Genomic DNA, 12479 nt, shown 5'->3' on the forward strand with positions numbered 1-12479 from the left:
ATATGAGTGCAGCCACTTAACTCATGCTTCCATGAAAAGAAAGCTCAAGTTACTGCCCTTTTTTACTGGTGATTTTCCCGGGAGATCTCCCAAGAATTTCTTTAAAACTATTCAGAGACATAAAGCGGATCATTTGAAATATGGCCAGTTCTAACCCATGGGTTTTCAGCCCAATATGGTGATCCAGGACCTAGAAGCCCTGGGGTCAGAGGCCCGCAGATAGCCATGCGCCAGAAGCCCACAGATGCCCCCGAGGTCTGAGACCCACAGGTGCTCCTGGACAGCAGAGTCTGGCCCCTCAGGCCCAGTGTAAGTGAGGGGTGGCAGTGAAGATGGGGCAGTTCCAGAAGCCCCCAGGTGCCAGAGGTTGGGTGGTTATCGGGACCATTGTGGCTCCCTGGCACAGTTCCTGCCCCAAACTCTCCAGAATGAGGGAACGGGAGAGCAGTCAGCCTGCCTCCAAGCAGGTGAACGGGTTGCTGGGCAGAGCACAGGCTTGTAGCACCCCCAGGCCCAGCACTGGAGGAGCCGTGACACAATCTTCTGAGTGCCCTCTGCATAGCAGCTCCCTTGTCCTTGCTCTGCAGAGGGCCAGAGCAGGGTTCAACATTACTGGGCAAATACCGGGCACTGCCTCACAGGCTGGAGCCACCAGACAGACCTAACTCGGCCAGCAAACCGGACTCGACACTGTTTAGGATCTGGCCCGACATTCATCCCTGTGGCAATAACTCTCATCGTCTTGCTGGTCTGAACTGTTGAGATGTTTGAAAGGCCCAATCAAATAGGCTTTCTGGAAGACAAATAGCAATTTGATGCATATATAGCCAGTATACACCACAGACATTGTACAGATTGGATGTGAAGGTAGTGGGACCTAGTAAAGAGCGCCCAGGACTGAAAATCCTGTCAAACCTGCCGGATGACCTTGGGCAGACCAGTGAACCTCTCTGGCCCTAGTATGTGAAATGGAGATAAGACATTGACTTCTTCCTACCTCTTCATCACCTCACTGTGCCTTATTTCCACCTCTCCCACCACTAACTCTTGCTCCCTCCCTCTTCATATCCAAACAGACCACTCCTCTCCCTGTTTTCAAAGCCCTTAAGAAATCCTATCTCCTCCAAGGGTTCTTCCTCAATTGGGTTTGATCTGATTTTCTTATATCTACCCCAGCACTTGGGACCTAACAAGTGCTTAACACAACCCATAATTATGACTGTGGGAAATCATTTGTCCCAAAACCCGGCTGATGAACATTTCCCGTTTCCTAGCAAGTCAGTGCAGTGGAGGGGGTCCTGGGGAGCAGCGGCAGCCCTTACCTGTGTGCAGACGAATATGAACTTTCAAACTTCCTGAGGTGGAGAAGCATTTCAAGCAGAAGTGGCACTTGAACGCTTTGATGCCAGTGTGAGTTTTGATGTGAGCTGTCAAAGTGCTCTTCACGGCAAAAGCTCGGAAACACTGGGGGCATTTGAAAGGCTTCTCATGGGTGTGAATGCGGATGTGCCGCACCAGGTCACTGGGTTTCTTGAACTCCTTGGTGCAATATGGACACACGTGCCACCGGACACCATTCTCTTCACGAACTGAGCCTGCGAGGCAAGAAGAGTTGGTTCAACCGATGCTGCTCGGAGCTCCCCAGGGTGGGCTACCTTTGCTGCTGCCCCGTTTGCAGTCCCCGGGACAGGCTGCCTCACCTGCATTCATCGCCCAGGCCGTCCCCAGAGCCCAATTCCATCTCTAGCCAGAGCACCCGACCCTGGGTAACAGACTTCTGATTTCCCAGGGAACGGTGGGGAGTCCCTAATGGGTGCTGGGATACAACAGGGTTTATTGAGGAAGCAGATGGCTTCTAGGGATTCAGAGCATATCCCGCTTTGCAAGAGCCCTGGGTGGTGCCCAGGCAAAAACAGAACCATCTGGACTTCAAAGTATATAGTTAATCCAGCCGGTAGGTGGGTCTTTGCTAGCCACATGGCACAGCATGTGGTTTCTGACCACAGAACTCTGTCTTTGCTCATGGACTGAATCTCATGACCTATTAAACTTAGTCTCACCATCCGGTCTTGCCCAGAAACCCAGCTAGCCAAGAGAGAGGGATTTTTAAATGGAAGTGTGCTTCTGGAACCACCTGCCACTGAATGGGCTGCTGCTAAACACAGAAATAGGATACCAAATTACCAGGTAGAAACGGTGACTTCTTTTTGATAACCTTCTTCTCCTTCTTATCCAATTTGTCTGGGCTGTCTCGATCTTTCTCTTGCTCAGCCTCAGAAGGGTCAGTGTGCTGGCTGGACACGTTGAGGAGCTCAGGGCTAGGGGTGGGGACTGCCCCCGCTGCTGCAGGCTTGGCTTGGGCAGGATCGCCCGGGGTGGCAGCCACAGGGAGAGAAGACAGGCCACTGTTTTCCAGGGCTTGCTGAGACAGAACAAACAGGAGATAAGAGCGCCAAGTGGCCCCAGCTCACTTCACACTTCCAATCACAGAGATGCCCACTTCTAATCTCCATTCCAAGAACTGTACTGCTTTAAAAACAAGAACCATCAAGAACGCCCAAGCCCCTAAAGGGCAAATTAGACACCCTTCACAGAGTAGCATCAGATCCCTCCACCATCTGTCATGGCCACTTCTTCAGAGTGGGCATACCAGTCACCCCAGGGCAAAACTAAGGAAGAAAACTGTGAACAGACGTTGCTGGGTACCTTTTAAAGTAACAATACTGGAAATGGGTGATGATCTCGAAAGAGGCTTCATAGTTTTAGTCAATGTTCCTTTTAAGCCAAATTAGTTAATGAGAAAAAAAGTCTCCTGTCCGATCCCACCAAAGCCCAACCCTCCAGAGAACAGAAGTGACTCAGCTGAACTGTGGGGAATGGCAACCATCCCTTGACAAACTGGGAGAGGTGAAGGCTCTGTTGGCCTGATGACAGCTGTCCCAGCCCGGCCAAGGCCCGGGGGATGCCTGTAGGGCAGAGAGGCATGTCTGCCACTGGGCGTTGCTTAGCCACGCGTGCCCCCACCTGTAGGATATCCTGGTTGAGGCCCACGGCGATGCTGAGCTGCTGACTGGCGGGGGTCTGCGGTGCATTGGCTTCCACCGGGCTGGGCTCCGCGAGCTCCAGCAACTGCTGGATGACGTCTGTCACAGCCTGGGGAGCCGGCGGCGTGGCGGCTGGAGGAGCAGGGGGATCGGTTTGCTGCGGAGGCCAAGATGGAAAAAGTTGGGGGTCCTGAACCACTGTAAGGCTTACCTGGTCCTGGGCAACCTCTCTTCCTTGGAACAGCGCAGCATAATGTCTCTTTCCCACAAGTACGTGGCCGGCAGACAACTATTCAAGACACTGCTTCCAAAAGACGAGCCAAATCTCTTTCTAGGAAAAGATTGTACACATAACCCACTAGTCTTCCTAAAACTATCTTCCCAAGCTACCCACCCCCACCGCAGAACAAAACCCATCCAGAAACGAGGAACTTAGTATCTCACTTTTGCCCTATTAAACATTCCAAGATACTGAGATTCCTTCCACCCAAAATTACCTATTAACATAAAGTAATACTATAACAAATGCCATAAAAAAGTAATAATAATTTGTGGCATTTGTTAAGTGCTTACTATGTGCCAGGCACTGTACTAAGCACTAAAGCATACACAAGCTAATCAGGTGACAGCAGCCCATCAAATGCCTTTTCCTTCCCTGATACTTTTTGCATTCAAAAAGAATGTCTCCATAAGCGCTGGACGAGTGGGCAGTAGTGAGGTGAGCCCAAAGAGGAGACAGAGCTTTTGGGAAAGAGAATCTTGCCACTGTCTCCAGGAAAGAGGATCGGACGCAGACAAGCACATGGACACTCCTTCTCTGGTTAGGACAGGAAAATTTGAGGCCAAAAAATGCTTGGACTAGGAACTAACAAAGAAGAAACATTAACAGGTTTCCTATTAGTTCTGTTTTGCCTAAACGTCTATGCCCATTCCTACTGAACCTTAAACCAGTCCAGTGAGGCTTTGTTTGAGGACTGGGGACTATCTGGGGTTCCAGCTTTTCCTCCTTGAAGAAATATGAATAGGATTAAGAGCAACCCCCTGAGGCTTTGTCTGTAGATTGGGGCTCGTTAAATCACTTCTGGCACCAGCTCCCAGCCGGGCCCCATCCCCACCCCCTCTACCCCAGCCAGAGGTACCCCCACCTCCACTTCCCAAAGCAAAACAAACTCCTGAAACAACGCCTTCGGTATCATCACCACTGTGGATGAAAGCCTTTGTGCACTAGGGCAAAGGGGCTTGGGTGGACAAACACTTAAAAGCGGCAAGATTTGGGCTAAGAGCAGGCAGGACCCAGGTTTTCCACCTCCAGAGCACATTCTGAGCAAATTGAGAGGGGAAATTGAGGCTCTGCTCAAGGTCCCTATTACAGATGAACACTTACATTCTTCCATTTGTTCTCAGCGGACTGTAGGAGAGGAGTTGCGGAAGCAGCTGGAGTTTGGGGCCCAGAACCCTAGAAATGAGATCACACGACCATGTGAACAGGTCACTGAAAGCCAAACAAGCTCCTCAGCAGGCTAAACCATTGAGGCTGGGACCAGCATGGCCTGGGAAGGATGACTCGTGCCACAGTGGGATGGAACCACAGGGACTTGGACCCGAAACGTCCCTGTTCCTCCAGGGCACATGCGCAAGGCTCCAGAGTGTGGCAGTGTGCCCACAAAAAGCCCCCCAGCCCCTCCACCCGACCCCGCCTGTGTCCCTGATTCCCTTCCACTGTTGACGCAAAGGGGGCCGCTAGCTGAGGGTGGCAGCTCGGGCCGCCCACCTGCTCTACTCAGACTTTCTCACCCTGGAAAGGTGAGCTTTGATGAGTGGAATTGGCCAAAAACGTGTCAGCAGAGAGGCTGCTAGGGAGACAGCCAAATCCAAGTTTGGGGCCTGGGCTGTAATCCACCGTCACTGTCCTCAGACAAGGAAATGGGCTCTCCTAATCCCAGCAACAACCACGGAGAGTTTCCCCACTCCTCCAGGGAGAAACTGGGCTTGGTGGTGGGAGTCTGCAAGACCGAACCCTGGTTTCAGACCTCAGCTGGCCCAGGGGGACCACCCTGAAACCCGAGCCAAGATTTTTAAGCTGTTCCACAGTCCGCCCAACCACCAAAGGGAATACTGGCAGGAGAGATCCACAGTTGTCATATGATCAGCTGAAGACTTCTGCCTGGGCAATACCGGCAGCTTGACCAGGAGCTTACCACTGAGCCGTGTGCAGGGTCCGGGGGAGCGCTGGGCTGGTTCAGAGGGCCGGCCATGTGCATCTTGCTGAGGTGGGTGTTCAGACTCCCTAGGCTTTTGAATACACAACTACATTCTGTGCAATTATACGTGGGACCATTCTTCACCTTAGAGAGTTTTTGAAAAGTGAGAATTAGTTCCTCTTCCTATAAAAGCCTCACCACTCAATGGCAGCCAACATTACTATAATTATATTATTAGTAAGAGTAATAGCGGTTATTTATAAAGTGCTTCCAGGGTGCAAAGCACTGTATTAAGTGCCAGGAAGGAATACCCAGGTGGGAATTTGGCCAGCACGGGGCACACAATCTAAAAACAAGATGGAGGTGACAGACTCATCAAGAGAAATGAAGCAAAACATTAAGACAACATAAAAACATGAACATACACACAAAATAAAAATGAAAAACAGTAGGGTGCTGGGGGGCCAAATTTAGAATTGCCTGGCTTTCTCTGGGGTGAAGGAGACACTGGCAGAGGCAGATACCCCAGAGGCAAACCCACTGCCAAAGCTGATGTTTTAAGTGGAGAGAGCTCGTGGCAATGACAGATAAGAACAGAAGCTCCAGGTGCCATGGCTACCCTAGCCAAGTGGGGAGGAGACCTGGGGTCAAGGGTCACAATGGCCATGATGGCAGCATATAGACAGTTTTCCCCTCCATGCTTCCATGTCCATCGCTGTGCGGACTTCAACCCAGAATAAACTGGAGCTCAAAAGGTGATTATTTGTTAAAATGGAGTAAAGCTTTACCACACACCCCCACCCACCAAAAATCTATCTTAAATTTCTTGACTTTGCCACATGAGAGAAAATGTGTTTTCAATTTTCCACGACTCAATCTGAGACGTATAGGGAGGGAACAGACCACAAGCGACTGGATGCTGCTATTTCTCACTCAATCCAAGTTACGGATGGCGAGGATTCCACTATCTGAGCCAGTCGGCTTCTGGGCTGCTTTTTCATGAAAAGAATTCCTCCTGCTTTTTCACGAGCTGACCCTGGTGGGACCGGGGGGAGGGGAGGCACTCTCGTAACTACAACTCCTCATGGGAGACATCAGGAAAGGAGAATCCCAAATCTGAGTGGTAGTTACCTCGGAGTGGACCCTCTGGATGTGGGACTGAAGATTGCCTTTTTGGGAAAAGGCGGCTGGACAAAGGGCACAGGCATGAGGCTTTTCTCCCGTGTGCTTGATCATGTGCGTCTGCAGAGCCCCTTTCTGGTTGAAAGCTTTTCCACATTCACTACATTTAAATGGTCTTTCCCCTAAAACGAAATTGCCAGGATTTAGAAAGACACAGTGATGCTAAGAACCAGTAACCCTTCTCTGCACTGAGCACAACCTCTAGGCACCTCAGAAACTCCAGCATTAGAGTGAAAGATGCCCCCATCGGGTGCCCAGTTAGGACCGATCAGCCTTTGATCGAGTTGGATCCTCCTCTATGACTACAAATAATAATAATAATGTTGGTATTTGTTAAGCACTTACTACGTGCCAAGCACTGTTCTAAGCGCTGGGGTAGATACAGGGTAATCAGGTTGTCCCACGTGAGGCTCGCAGTAGCCACCTGGTTGCTGAAATTGGATGTTTCTGGCCTGCTTCTTTGTCTGTTTTGAACTCAACCCAATAAAATGCAACCAAATATGACTATGTACAACTGCAGATTTGCCTGGAAAACCAGTTGTGATGTTTTTGCCCCAAACCAGTTGCCTGAGAATAGTGACAGGGGGAAAGTATTCTAACTGCAAGGTGAAGTGGAAGTGAAGGTGAAGGGCTCATGAGTTCGAATCCCAGCTCTGCCACTTGTCATCTGTGTGACTGTGGGCAAGTCACTTAACTTCTCTGTGCCTCAGTTCCCTCATCTGTAAAATGGGGATTAAGACTGTGAGCCCCACATGGGACAACCTGATTCCCCTGTGTTTACCCCAGCACTTACAACAGTGCTCTGCACATAGTAAGCGCTTAACAAATACCAACATTATTATTATTATTATTATTAAGTGGAACCAAACAGAGATTCTCCTGCCCTCGGGATCAGATCTGACCCAGCCAGGACGCCTCCCTGTGGCCCCAAAGAAAGCTGAAGAGAAAGTCCCAGACAGGCATCTCGGCCTGACATTTTTGCTCCTCACTGGCGGGACCGAAGCGGTTGAGCAAACAGAATTCCAGAGAAAGGCATTCCCTGACCCTAGTACCCACTGATGAGCAAAGGACCACCCCCAACCTGGCACACCCATAGCCTTACACTTCCTCTCCAATTCTGCCAATTCCCTGCTTTAGTCTCTAAGGTGGACCACCAAAGAGCTCACCCCAGGGAGCTCCCACATTCTAACCCCATCTCCTCCACTTGTCTGCTGTGTGACCTCGAGCAAGTCACTTCACTTCTCTGGGCTCCAGTTACCTCATCTGTAAAATGGGGATCAAGACTGTAAGCCCTATGTGGGACAGGGACTGTGACCAATCTGATTAACTTGTACCTACCCCAGTGTTTAGTAGAGTGCTTGGCACACAGTAAGCATTTAACAAATACCATTTTTAAAAAAAAGAGTCAGTTTAGGCTTTTTTTTCCTGTAGCTTCAGCCCCCAAAATCCCAGCTTAAATGACCCTCTCTAGCATCCATCCGGCAAAAGGCTACTGCTGAATCCATGCTGGAATGCATTTTTGGATGGGCAGAACATTAATAGGTTGACACATCCTGATTTTCTGCCCTAGTAGAGATTAGAAGGAAAAACTCCCATCTCATTTATAAAATACTTGCTTTTCTTAACTCTTCCAAACCGCACCATTTCACTCACCTGTGTGTATCCTAATGTGCCTCGTTAGCTGACTTGGCTTTTGGAAGGTCTTTCCACAATGTGGACATGAATACGTGAACCCGCTTCTGTCGACGTTCCGATTATAAGACCTCGTCTTTGACACCCTGAGAAGATGCATAAATAAGTATGAGTTCTTTAAACCGTAACCTGCATTTGGAATGGATGGCAGAGGGGAAATCTCATTGGAAGACCCATCTGGTTCTCATCAGGGCATGTGGCAACTGAAACAGAAACCTAGGGATAGAGCCTGAACATACTACAGCTCCTTTTATTAGATACTGCCTAAGATCAATATCATACTAATTGCTCAAATAGATAAATTGCAGTACAAACCAAAAAAAATTTTTTACGCTATATCAAGACACTTCAGGGGTAAGAGGGAGACAGTCTGAGATGAATTCCAAGAAAGAAGGAAACCAAACCAAAACTAGACCAAACCATCAAGAAGCATCTTCCCCATCTAACTCACACGGGTTAATTAATCAATCAATGGTATTTAATGAGTGCTTCCTCTGTGCAGAGAACACGGCTGGATGCTGTCGGGGCTAAAGATGAACACAATTAATGCTGATTTCATGAGGAGGACACAGAGGAGAAAGTCCCAGGTCTGGAAGTGACCTTGTTACTCAGAGGCACATGTATACATGGTCTTCACTTTTGACAGCTTTTGACTGAACTTTCCCCGGGTATTTCGGTCTGCCCTTAGGAGCTGATGTGGCACCAACGGTCATGCTCACAGGCAGCACCCTCAGATGGTCGTTGGATGAGAGCCTGGGGCTGTTTTCGGTTCTCTCTTTGAGAATCGTGATCTTCCCACAACTTGGCTTAGAAAGGAGATCCCACCTTCCAGCTGGTCCCCCGCCACAACAAGCAGGGGGTCCGTCAACTGCAGTCGCCCATTACTCCCCCGCTGGCCACGTGGTTTGGAGGCTTGTGCTGTACCTCCTTTGCTCTCATGTGTCTAGGTCTGATCCATTTATTGATTTTAGTTGGGGAAATATTTTAGGTTCATCTTCCCCCTTAGAGCAGAAGTTCCTTGAGGGCGGGGAACATGTCCCTCTATCATTCTGCACTTTGCAGGCACCTAGTGGGCACTCCATAGAGGCTGCTGCTACTGCAACTAATACTCATTCTGTGACCCTGGGAGGGGTCGAATCTCGGCCTCTGAGCCACGAGGTGACCCCTGGGGAGAGGGAGAAGAGGGGGCAGGGAGGATGGAGGTGACTTGCGGCCTCCCTTCCCTGCTGTTCCCCCACTTTACCAGGGAGGTTTGGGTCGGGATGGGGCAGGAGGAAGTGGCACGGCCAGAAGTAGCCCCACCGGCAGCTCCCACCTGATTTTATAATGAGTTTTCATGTGCTCCTTGAGCTGTGAAGATGCCTCAAACTCCTTCTTGCAGGCTTTGCAGGTGTGGCTCTGGCTCCCGACCAGCTCCTGGCGGTGCTCCTCCATGTGCAGGGACAGCTGGCTCTGCAGGGTGAACTCATCCCCACACTCAGAGCAGATGAGGTTCTACAAGACAGAACGAGAACCGTGTCTTTACTGCTGAGCAAGCACCAGGATTTCCCAAGAGAAAGAACCTTTCAGGGCAGCCTGGGAAACCCCTTTACAAGCACTTGGCCGTGATGTTTGAAGGTCATTTTTCCCCTGCTCTGGACTGGATCCTTCCCTTGTTTCATTCACCAATCATGCCATGAGAAACCATTCCCAGAATGGCTTGATTTAAGGAGGAAAAATGGGTGTGGGATTAAATAGATATGCACATTTCACACTAGGGAAAGCAGAGTTCATCTGGTCCATATCGCTGTTCAGTTCATCTCGAAGCTTGTAGCATAATTGTTTTCTATAAATTGAATCACTGTCAACCTAAAAGGGCCAGAGCACTTGTTCCTTCACCCCAAAATGGACCCACTGGGGGCTAATTAGAGTACAGTGGGAACTCTGAATGTATTTCCCATCTACTCTCATTGCTTTCTCATACTAGGCCAGATTATGGCTAACATATGCTTCCATTAAACTGACTGGGAAAAAGCTGGGGCTCTAGAAGTGATTGTCAATGACTTCAAATGCTTTGATCACTTTGATCCATTTTAGTATTTTGATAGAGAGAACTGCATCAAATTAAGAAAAATGTGTGACTGCTGATCTCAGGAATGCAGTGCTCTTTGATTCTTTGATTTAGGTTATCTGCATTCCTAAAACATGCATACACATGCACACACACACATCATCATCAATGGTATTTATAGAGTGCTTACTAAGTATAGTGCAGAGCACTATACTACGCACTTGGGAGCGTACAATAAACAGAGCTGGTAGACACTCCCTTTCCACAAGGATCTTGCAGTCTAGAGGACACACATCTGATTTTTATACAAGTTTCTATTAATCAATTAATCAGTGGTATTTACTAAGCTCTTGCCACATGCCAAGCAATGTACAAAGCACTTCGTAAATACACACAATCCCTGATCTCAAGGATTTTACAATCTAGTGGGGAGTTAGTAATCTACAATTTCCATTAACTAGAAAAATCACAAAAAATTAAAACAGGAGTCTTCATGTGCTTTCAATCAAGAAATTAATGGTATCTATAGAGCACCTGCTATAAGGAAAGCACCATAATAGGAGCTTAAGAATAAAGGTAGAAGACATGGCCCTTGCCCTTAAGGAATTTACAATTTAATGGGAGAGGTTATTTATTACAAAGGTTATTTACATGGAAAAAGGAGAAAGAACATCACTACAATCATTGATGGAGGAGTTCCATGGGATGGATGAAAGAAACTGTAAATTGCTGTAAAAGGAGACACACATGCATGCTAGAGGATACTGTTAAATCTAAATATTGAGGGCAGTGGTGAAATGACACCACCAGAATAGGAGGAGATTCATCTGGAAGGGTTTCCCAGAGAAGGTGGAGGTTTAGAAGGGCTGTGAAGATGGGGAGAGTGATAGTCTGTCAGATTTGAATGGGGAGGGAGTGTCAGGCAAGAAGGAGGGTATGAGCTGGGAATTGGGAATGGGAGAATGAAGAGAAGGCACACTGAGCAGGTGGGCCTGGGAGGAGGAGGGAGAATAGGGGCTGGGGAGGAGGGGGAGAAAAGAGCTGATAAGTAAATGGATAACCAGGCCCTCTCCCAGACTAGATCAATTTCCTCCATGGAATTTTAAGGGGAGGGGAAAGAAATTTGAGGAGCAGAAACCCTACTACTTCAAGAACTTGCAGGTTCAGGGCTCCAGGCTCACCCCAGAGACCAGCAGCAGCTTCCCAAGACTAAAAGGAGCTGGAGTTCTCCCCTTGCAGACACTGGGGCTCTTCCCCGACAGGCCTTGGGGCTCTGCAGCAGATTCCAGGGCTAAGCCCCAACAAGTCTGAGCACAAAATAAGCATCAACTGTAGGATGACTTTCCCAGTCTGAAGCAACTCCAGATTACAGATACTGCAGTCATTTGCTATAAAGTGGCACTGGTAAATTAGAGGAGTATCCCAGAAAGAGGAAGCATAAGCAGGAGCAGAAAACTAAAGCCAACAGCGAGACGGAGATGAAAAGAGAAAGAGAGGAGGTGTACCCTGCTTGCTGGCCTCTGGTTGCCTGGTCTTCGGTCTAGACCTAAAAAGGGCTCCTCTTCTCCTTTGCAGTCAGAACTTCTCCCACTGCCCCAGCTCAATCCCCTCCGCGGCAAGAGCCCGCTAATTAAGCCATAGCCTCCCCAAAACCAGCTGGCCCTATTTTCTGGGTGAGCCAGAAGGCTGGGAGAAAGACCCCCTCAGGGGAGTTGCCCCATTTCCTGGCCTAAACCAGCAGAAGGATGAGGAGCTTGAAGAGAAAAGCCCATCGGGAAAATACATTCCAAAAGCATATTACCTCTTCCTTCTCATGCAGCATAATATGTGCCTTGAGGCTAGCCACTCGGGAGAATTTCTTGTTGCACACAGGGCAGGTAGGGTCTTCCCCGCTGTGGGTGCATTTATGCAGTGTCAGGTTGAACTCAACGTTGAAGGACAGGGGACACTGGTCACATCGGTGAGGCTATTAGGAAGGCAAGCAAAAAAGTCATGGAGACAGCAGGCTTTTCACAGGGGCTGGGGTTAAAGTTCAAAGTTCATACTCAGCGATTAATAAGCCCCAGAAACCACCCCCATTTTCAAAGCCCTCCTGAAATCACATCTCCACCAGGAGGTCTTCCCTGATTAATCTCATGTCCCCCCACATCAGCACTTCCCTGCCACCTGTGCACTTGTGAACTCACAATTTCCTGTAGCACTTTTGTATTGCTTTTTCATATCTTATTACTTAAGCACTAGCTCATGTGTAGACCCCTTTTTCCTCCTCCCTCCTGACTGTAAATTGCTATAGTGTCTGCATCCCCCACT

The 12479-nt window shown here is 48.9% G+C and overlaps 1 protein-coding gene across 6 annotated transcripts in view; it reads right to left on the reverse strand.

The window, feature by feature from the left end:
* The window catches only part of ZNF236 (zinc finger protein 236), a 50052-nt gene that overhangs the window by 27601 nt on the left and 9972 nt on the right, over positions 1 to 12479 (reverse strand). For all 6 annotated transcript variants that reach the window (XR_003755475.1, XR_003755474.1, XM_029053066.1 and 3 more), the window contains exons 3-11: positions 11971 to 12135; positions 9435 to 9613; positions 8081 to 8205; positions 6377 to 6549; positions 5243 to 5389; positions 4429 to 4500; positions 3025 to 3201; positions 2185 to 2422; positions 1323 to 1595 (exon numbers count right to left, since the gene is read on the reverse strand). Coding sequence is in view for 4 of the 6 variants with exons in the window: in XM_029053066.1 (XP_028908899.1) it covers positions 1323 to 1595; positions 2185 to 2422; positions 3025 to 3201; positions 4429 to 4500; positions 5243 to 5389; positions 6377 to 6549; positions 8081 to 8205; positions 9435 to 9613; positions 11971 to 12135 (1549 nt within the window). In the remaining 2 variants the exon portion in view is untranslated. The remainder of the gene's footprint in view (positions 1 to 1322; positions 1596 to 2184; positions 2423 to 3024; positions 3202 to 4428; positions 4501 to 5242; positions 5390 to 6376; positions 6550 to 8080; positions 8206 to 9434; positions 9614 to 11970; positions 12136 to 12479) is intronic.

This window comes from Ornithorhynchus anatinus, chromosome X2, assembly GCF_004115215.2.
Source record: "Ornithorhynchus anatinus isolate Pmale09 chromosome X2, mOrnAna1.pri.v4, whole genome shotgun sequence".
Classification (NCBI taxonomy): Eukaryota; Metazoa; Chordata; class Mammalia; order Monotremata; family Ornithorhynchidae; genus Ornithorhynchus; species Ornithorhynchus anatinus.